This window comes from Macrosteles quadrilineatus, unplaced genomic scaffold, assembly GCF_028750875.1.
Source record: "Macrosteles quadrilineatus isolate MER2022 unplaced genomic scaffold, UCM_ALF_1.0 Scaffold_3__2_contigs__length_128488019, whole genome shotgun sequence".
Classification (NCBI taxonomy): domain Eukaryota; kingdom Metazoa; phylum Arthropoda; class Insecta; order Hemiptera; family Cicadellidae; genus Macrosteles; species Macrosteles quadrilineatus.
The window spans coordinates 75,844,657-75,854,220 of record NW_026542596.1 but is presented as its reverse complement, the minus strand read 5'-3'; the positions used below and the strand labels follow the sequence as shown (position 1 = coordinate 75,854,220).

The 9,564-nt window shown below is 34.7% G+C and overlaps 1 protein-coding gene across 1 annotated transcript; it reads right to left on the bottom strand.

Annotated features, from left to right (window-relative positions):
- Positions 1–312: 312 nt before the first annotated feature.
- On the bottom strand, positions 313–6,203 carry LOC128988697 (odorant receptor 7a-like). The gene is made up of 4 exons (XM_054410246.1): positions 6,130–6,203; positions 3,520–3,621; positions 1,775–1,930; positions 313–400 (listed from the first exon to the last, which is right to left on the bottom strand). Exons 1-4 carry the CDS (start codon positions 6,151–6,153, stop codon positions 350–352), a joined length of 333 nt encoding a protein of 110 aa, XP_054266221.1. The 5' UTR covers positions 6,154–6,203; the 3' UTR covers positions 313–349.
- Positions 6,204–9,564: the final 3,361 nt, after the last annotated feature.

Genomic DNA, 9,564 nt, shown 5'->3' with positions numbered 1-9,564 from the left:
TGGGTACGCATTTAAACCCGAATATGAGTGAAGTATGAGTGTATCATAATGTAAATATTTATTCTATGTTCTGTGAGCATGCTGTGAGATGATCTTTTTAGCTTTACTGACTAAGATCAGCTGTTTCATCAGTAAGGATTTTGTAAAGCCCAATCATCAGGAACAGCTGGGTAAAACTAGCTGCATTAAATCATTATAATAAGTTCTACGGAATATTTAGTGTTAGTGGTCAGGATCGGAACGAATGATTGAAATCAAACAGCAAGACTTAGGACATATTCTATTTAATTGAGTAGGTAACTATTTGACAGATAATGCATTAATTTGACATTTAACATCTATTTGTAGCTTACTTGAGCCCCTGGATCAAGGTGGCATATGAGTAGACTGTGTTTAGTATCTGAAACAAAAAAAAAAAAAAAACTATAGTTGGCAACTTAAATAACAATTGGTAGTTTTAAGAGAACATTTATCATAACTTAAGATTTTAAGGTGAATACAATAAATTCGAAACAGTCTCAAGTATGAATGAATTTGGAATACTTCCTCTTTAAGACTTATTCAGTAAACTGCTTTTTCAATATTACGCGCGGCTTAGTGACGCGGATAAATATTAGAATTCAACATTCAGAGATGTGTACCGTAGGCGTAATGGAATTGAAAAGTATTTAATCTAAACGTTGAATGGTCCAAATTTGAGACTGAAAGTATGAATATTTATCCTTTAACCAAGACTCAATCTTTAGAGATATGTTTTGTAGTATATCCATAATATAACAGGTATTAATTTTAACATTGCATGATCCAGATTTGAAACTCAAAATCGTATATTCCTTGATTACTTAGTAATATACTTACTATCCTATATTGTTTACCAATAGTATATTTTGTCACTAGGGCGCAAAGTTCCTCTCTTCGACCCGATTTCAAGTTCTACGATTAAAGCAAAGCCGAGGTCGGAAAACCAGAAAGGGTTTAAAATGCAACTTTTTGCCCGTGAGATATTATTCGAATATTATTCGACTTATAGCATTATTTTTAAACATAAATCTAAATATATAAAAGGCAAAGCCCTCACTGACTGACTGACTCACTCACTCACTCACTCACTCACTCATCACTAATTCTCCCACTTCCCAATTACCTAGGAGGCTGAAATCCGGTACACCGATTCTTTGGGCATTAAATAGGAAAACTAAGTAGTTTTTATTCTGATAAGGAGTTTCCAATGTTAACCTTATGATTTTTCATATTTAAAAGGAATTTCTTAACAGCTGTTTAAAGGCAAGTGAGCGTAGCGAACGAGCTAACCTGAAGGCGAGTGAGCGCAGCGAACGAGCTCCAACCTAAAGGTGAGTGAGCGTAGCGAACAAACTTTAACCAGGACGTGATTGAGCCATGCGAACGAGATCATCTTGAAAATTAAGAAGTTAAACGGGGCAAAGCCCGCGGGTTACAGCTAGTAGAATATAACAATAATTTACAACCCATGAAATCGATCGATACAATTTCCATACATGGGATTGCTTACGATTGAAGTTTACAACTGACTTTTTACTCTCTAAGGATTAAATGAACTACCTTAAACCCGCAACGAATGTATTGAACGTCTGTTTTTGTTGCCGCATGGCGAAAGAAAATATTTGTTTCCAAAGAGTATGTGTTCGATAGTACTTTCACGTTATTTATTTAAGCTAAGGCAAATGTAAAAAGAAACTTGTTACATTTATTTAAGTAGTCCACAGTACGTTATATTTATGTATTTGTGACTTACATTGCCATATGTCTCCATGCCGAGTGTGTATATACCACCAATGGTCATACGGAGAGGTCTGGACGCCATCATCTGCATGATGTACAGCCCTCGCCTCATACTGCGAGGTTTGTCGGTCCAGTCACAGGAGTACAGGGCTAGAGAGAGTCTCTCGGACTGAAATTAATTTACATTATATCATAAACAAGGCAGACGTTGCTGTTCAATACTTGCAGCCTACACAAACTGACGTCATCACTAGATTGCCTTAAGACTAACACCTGTTCTTCACAGTATTTAGATTACTCCATAGACCAGTTACATACACTTAAGAGTCCTTGGAGCCTAGCTGTGCTAACTATAATAAAACAATTACAAAACTACAAAGGCAAATGTCTAATCCCACATTACCCTAGTTATGTTAATTACAAACACTTTAATATCTGAACAAATATTTTGATATGGTTAATCATTCTTCAGTGGCTGATTTAAATTAACATCGTTCTTATGGCAGGGATATCTAAGATGACCGTTAGCCTCCAAGGACTTCATTGGAAAAATATTACAAAACCACAAAGAAAATACTTTCCTGTATATGGAATTACAATAACTTTGTTACATATTTAAAAAAATATTTTTGGATGAAAATAGCTCCTCGGCAGGTGTTTGAAATCACCCAAAATGGCCGCTAGCTTCCATTGACTCTCACGATTACAAATTAATTGATAGAGTGATTATTTCGTTATTTAAAATAACATATGAATTCTTACATTACAATCTACAGAATCTTTATTTGAGAAGAGTTTAGCCACTGGTTAAGGTTTGTACGAAAAAAAATACTCATGACTGATCGATTTAACTTTTTTATTAAGTGGTGTTCAAGAACATTTGTTAACCTTCTTATGGCCGTCAATGGGACCACTGAAAATTTAATAATAGAAGCCGAAACTAGTTATAAAGATACCGCGAGTTTCCATACCGAACCATGGCTCTGTCTCCCTGTACTTTAACATGACGCAATCTATCCGACATTGTCGGTCAAGGATTAAGGACACAAGTATCAAGTAAGTATCAAGTATCAAGTAACATATGATTTGACAAAAAACTATAAATAAAAAACCTTTTGGTTTGAATAACATGATTATCCAATCATTTATGGTAAAATTGGTACAGAGTGTTCTTAAACTTAATTATCAATTAAACTACCACGGTTGTTGAATACAAATATATTGCTCTACTGTCACCTATCAAAGTGGGCTTCCTTGTACTGATAAATTGCTAAATTGATAAATTCCTTGTACATAAATTTGCTAATTACTCCATTTACTTACTTTTGTCGCAATATTTTTTGCCGCACACCAGTATGTCATCCAAACAACACAAAACTGCGTGCTGTTAATATGCACGTAATCCGTGTACGCTCGGAAATAGGTTGGCAACACTTAAAGATAATACGACTACGATCAGCTGTTCCCATTTCGTTCAAGGCTTGGATTTAACGTAACCCTTAACGTGTTGTTTAGTGTTTGAAAGACTAATTTATATGCTTTATAATAACCGTAGGAACAATATAATGTATAACACGAGTGCAAATTGCCCTTTCTCCACTAGACACTCAAATAACTATCTTTTAAAATGCATTTTAATATCATGTATCTGTTTGTTACCATGATGGGCTGAAAATAAACTCTACATTAAGCAAAAAATTTTATAGCTACATTGCTTAAACAACATCCTTATATGATGTTAACAATTTTATACCGTACCTCATTTATGAGTATTTGTCCAAAAACGTTGTATACTCCGGCTGCTAGAAGTATGTTTATTGCTTCAATAAGATTGGCCATGACTCGCAGGCTAAGACTATTCTGTAATATACATAGAATATAATAGAAATAGAATAGGATAGAAACGTCTTTTATTTGAAGCGGTTTTCAGTACATAAATACACTGCTTTTCAAAACAACTCAAGTCAGGTACAAAGTCTGCAATACAATAATAAAAGAGAACAAATAATTTAACTAAAACTAATACAACTAGCCTATATTTACAAATACAGTTTTTTTGTTTCTTGTCTGAAAGCCTTATAACTTAAATTTTTAATTCTTTCAGGCAAGGAATTGTATTCCTGAGGGCCGAAAAAAGAAAACCCCTTCTTACTACATTCAAAGTTTACACGAGGCAAATGCAGTAGGCTATCCTGTCTTGTGCACCTATCTCGTACTTCTTTTCGAGTGGTTAGTTTATCTTTGAGGTAGGAGGGTCTGTTGGTTTTGACCACTTTATGTACTATGGCAACAGTTTCAAGGACGCAAACAACCTGCACTGGTAACATTTCACTATCCTTTCTCGTATGTGATATGTGATCAAACCTTTTTAGATCATATACAAATCTTAGAGCATTATTTTGCAAGCATTGCATACAATACATTAGGTCATTAAAATAATAAAGAATAAATTATTACAAAATATAAATGTGTAGGATTATTCAATCACCAGTTCCAACTCTCCACACTGCTTTCAATTACTACTTCCTTCACCACTTTCTACGTCGCGGATCTATATCCCTCACTTCCCATAGCATTTTAGGATTGCAGATACCTTAATCTAATCATCATAAACAGTTCCCACACTCCGGACTGCTTTCCTTTACTACTTTCTTCACCACTTCCTACGTCGCGGACCTATATCCCTCCCTTCCCATAGCATTTTACGATTGCTGATACCTTAATCTAATCGTCATAAACAGTTCCCACACTCCAGACTGCTCGCCTTTACTACTTCCTACACCAGTTCCTACGTCGTGGACCTGTTTCCCTCCCTTCGCATAGCATTTTAGGATTTTAGATACCTTAATCTAATCGTCATAAACAGTTCCCACACTCCAGACTGCTCGCCTTTACTACTTCCTTCATCGGTTCCTACGTCGCGGACCTGTTTCCCTCCCTTCCCATACCATTATAGGATTGTAGATACCTTAATCTAATCGTCATAAACAGTTCCCACACTCCAGACTGCTCACCTTTACCACTTCCTTCATCACTTCCTACGTCACGGACCTGTTTCCCTCCCTTCCTATAGCGTTATAGGATTGCAGATATCTTAATCTAATCGCCATAAACAGTTCTCAAACTCCGGACAGCTCGCCTTGACTACTTCCTTTGACACTTCCTACGTCACGGACCTGTTTTCCTCCCTTCCAAAAGCATTTTAGGATTGTAGATACCTTAATCTAATCGTCATTAACCGTTCCCACACTCCGGATTACTCGCCTTTTTACTTCCTTCACCACTTCCTACGTCACGGACCTGTTTCCCTCCCTTCCCTTAGCATTTTTTAACTGCAGATATCTTAATATAATCGTCATAAACAGTTTCCACACTCCGGACTGCTCGCCTTTACTACTTCCTTCATCACTTCCTACGTCACGGACATGTTTCCTTCCCTTCACATGGCATTTTAGGATTGCAGATACCGTAATCTGATGAATCTAATCGTCATAAGCAGATCCCACACTCCATACTGCTACCCTTGACTACAATGTATCGAGTAATATTCAGTATAATCTTTGCTCAATAAGCAACTGATGTTTTTCCTTTTGTACTGTATTTTGTTTTGCTAGTATACTGTAGATAGACAACTTACAAGTCTTTTGTTTACTTTTTCCTTGTTATTTAATTCAGCCAAGATGGTTACTTAGCAACCCATAAGACTAATGTTAGAAAAATGCAACTTTCAGTTTTATTTTATTACGTAATTAGATTTTTGTTGGCATCTTTAATTAAACTCGTTTTAAGGCCAGGAATAAATTATTTACAATATTTGAAGAAAATCGTCGGAGCTGTTTTCGAGATCTTGGTGCAAGCATACATACATACATTCATACAAGCAAACATTGCTTGCATTAGAGTATAGGATAACATGATGCTTGTTGTATTTAGTTGTATACTTGACTTAAAGAAGGATGTCATTCATACTAAATACTACAACATTAGAGGAAAATCTTCTGTAATGGAACATCCATCAATGATTATTATTACTAAATCAGTATTGTACAAGAGAATATACCGGTAACAAATATTTTCCATAGTGTTATTTGTGTAACTAGTGCGCAAAGGCACTTTGCGCTCGAGTTATACAGTATATTTTTCCTACAAGTACTATTAAGCATAAATGGATGATGAACTAGCAGAGTACCCGTCCTTTGTACGGGGTTGGCATATAGGTAAAAAATGCTTATTGCTGAATGCTGTTATGGGAGCGGACACAGTTTGATAAAATTTGGTTCTTTTACTTCATACGGTATGCTGTTGTTTATATTTGTATAGTTGTAAAAGCTATGCACATGCATTTTAAATTTTTCATAATGTACTTACCAGATCGACTTTAGGAAAGGTCATGGCAACAATTAGCCCTCCAGATTGTGTGACCGCCCAGACCAACCAGCAAAATGTTTTGTTTGAAATCTTCACAAGCCTGGAATATGTTGATGCCTCATTAACATATATTTCTTTAGCCACTATGTACCTTTGAAGTGTTGTATCAAGTGTTTCTTTTGATATATTATGTAATCAAATAGTAGTTCAACTATTTTAACACATAAAGTGTAAGTGTTTTGAATAGCAATTGGTTGGACGTATTTTATTGATTTCAATTCAATTTGAATTTGGCGTTGATTTTGGATACGGAATGGTATCATTGGCAAAGAAAATTTTAAAACAAAATGTTTACAATGTGTTGAAAAATTCTCAACTGATTAAAAATAACAGCCGCTCAACGATTCAAAATTGCAGATTCAATAAATCTTTGAACGGCTGCAAATTTTGACTCAGTTGTCCGTTCGTTCTAGTTTAAATTTGCAGCACTGTATTCTACAAGTAAATTCATGATATGCATATCAACCTATGCTTACACTTCTTAAGATTTTCTTCCGAAATCTTGGGGCCGTCTCCCTTGAGGAGAGGAAAATTGTTAATTGCTTAAAAAGGTGATTTTTATGATAAATATCTAGATACAAAACTGTACCACCGTATCTATGTTGGTTAACAATATGAAGCCGTCCCAGGACTTTTTAACAAACAGTATGACTTTTAAATATTACAATAATTGAACTGAAAAACTCTCTATCTTCTATCTATCTATATAAGAATTACGTAAGCCGATTCTTTGCGTCAAAATTGTGGGTGACTGGTAAGTCGTATAACGACGGGATAGGGCTCAAATTAAAGGTCTCGATGCCGTGACGGCGGGAAAAATGGTGAAATTCCTAATATTTTAACACAAAATTAGATATAACGTAAAATTTTCTCCATAAGAATAGCATTAGAAGCTATTTACTGCTTTCAACATGTTTATATTGCTGACATGTTTATACATGTTTACCTAACCCGCCATGTTAAACTTCCCTATCCCAAGCGTGATGTATACAACTTTCTTACTTCTCGAGTGATGTAAAGTATCAAAAACTCACTCGGTGATGAAAAGAAACCCATTTAAATAACATTGAGTGCTTAACTTAAAAAATATAACCCTATGGAGCCAACGACGTTCAACGCTAGAAATCAGCTGTGCGCTTGAATGTTATTGTTATGCTTTAAAGTATTTTCCTAACCTAGCTTTTGCAATTTGGTTAGTAAAAGAACGTTACTGTTAGAAGATGAGTGAAATGGATAGTGAAAAATATTGTACGTAAACCCATGTATATTGTCGGGTCAGGTAAAATCTTGTACGTTACACGTTACGCAAGAGCGTGTTTAATCACTTAGGTAAATTATGCAACTCGCTTCCGCTCGTTGCACAACATTCACCTGCGTGATGTAAAAACGCTCTTACTACACTTGTAATGTAAATAGCTATTACATTGATGTTTATATTGATGTTTATATTGATGTTTATATGATTACTGCTGACTTTTGTTTACTTCAATACAGCTGATCGTGATTTATAATCATGCCAGTATTTGGATTACTCATTTGCCAGTCAAATCTGCAATGGGATAACGTTACCCATAATAATCAAGACTTTTTAGTTATGTCAAAGTTGAAATAAATTGTTTTCAAGATTAAAGAAACAATGGTACTAGATTAAATGAAGATCTTCTTTGTTTTGATTTCAAAACATATGTTAAAGACTTATTCCACATGCACTTTTTTGTAAATTTATACTAACATTTATATTTGAGATTTATAATAAATATTTTGTGTAAGGTGGAATAACCTAATCGGTTACTCTTAGAAAACATTTTGGGAATTATTATATAACAGTAGAACATAGAGGTAATTAACGTTTCTTAAGACTAACCAAAAATATTTATGTCGTGATTAGTTTCGATAACTGGGTAATGGAACCCTAACCAGACGCAAAATAGTTGGTAATCAAGACGTTGATTAGGCCCTTTTTGGTAGAATATGTAAATCAATCGCACCTTTAGGAGGATTACCACCACATGTACTTACACTAGGCTAATAGTAGTTTTTTTTAATGTTGATCAGAAACAAATTTAAAGTTAAGTTCCGTCAACGTGATGCCTTTACTTATTACTTAAGACTAATTTTGTTACACCTTTACAAAATGAGCATAGACTTAAATATAATGACTGGGTAGGGTAGGGATGCTAATTTAGCGGTTTTGACCAAGAACTAAGTTTATCTCAACACACCATTTTTTGCCTTTTCTTATTTGACGAAGACAATTTCCAATACTGTATTTCAATAGGGGAAGCCTTTTTATTAGCATTAACCAAAAAACCAAAGCTACCTTAATAAACCAATATTTATTCATAAACATGTTTGCTGTCTTAAGCAGTTAAACCTCTAGAATCATTCAAATTTTTTATTGAAAATAACATCAACAAAAGCAAACAAAGACAAACAACAAACTGTTTTTTTTTACACAAAAGATATGTTGTACTAAGATATATATCCTGACACATAGATAATTTGATTCTGAGTTTGTTTAAATATTACAATAATTTATTTTCCATTTGAGCTTTTTAGGGACTTATGTCCCTACAAGCCACTAGTACTTACTTAATTATTTCAATATGCTTGTTCACTATGTTGCTTGTAAACACCCTTATCTTCTTCTCACTCTCCCGTTCCCTTATGTACCTTTGGTAGTTCGATTCCCTTACTGGTTCTATTTTCATTACTTGATTCTTCTGTGAATTACTTGGCATATCTAAACCTTCAAAAATGCAATCTGAATCCCCTGTCACCTGATAAGAAGTGGTTTTAACACTAGGGTCAACGTCAACTAACTCATTTGTTGACGGAATGAATCGATCAATTTTTTCCAAATCGGTACAAATAATCCTAATTTTACATTTCATCTTCATTACGATAGCAATCATGTGCAAAGTGGTCTGAAACATTGTCAGGACCATAGCCAACGTATCAAAAAGGTTGAGCATGAAGTAATACGCATAATAATCTGATTCCCAGACCCATCCGACCACAACGTGTACACATTTCTGGTGTTCTATTGCGGTAGGAGAATAGAAAATTAGGGAGGATGACACGGCCCAAGAGATTGATAGAAACTCCATAGTTCGAGTAAACAAAATGCAACGCTTCAATCCTTTTAAGTAACCATTCAACGTATCAGAATACATCACATTTGTTCGATAGTCTTGGACATCTTCTGTGAGAGCTTCTAAGACCTTTGCAACTCTAGGTCTATTCCAAACTAAATTTAATTCCAAAAATAAAAATGACACCAAGACAAGGATATCATGAAACTTAGTTATGGACTGTTCTTGTGATTCGTTTGGTTCGGAAATACAAAATGAAGTGGTGAGTATGAAAAACAAA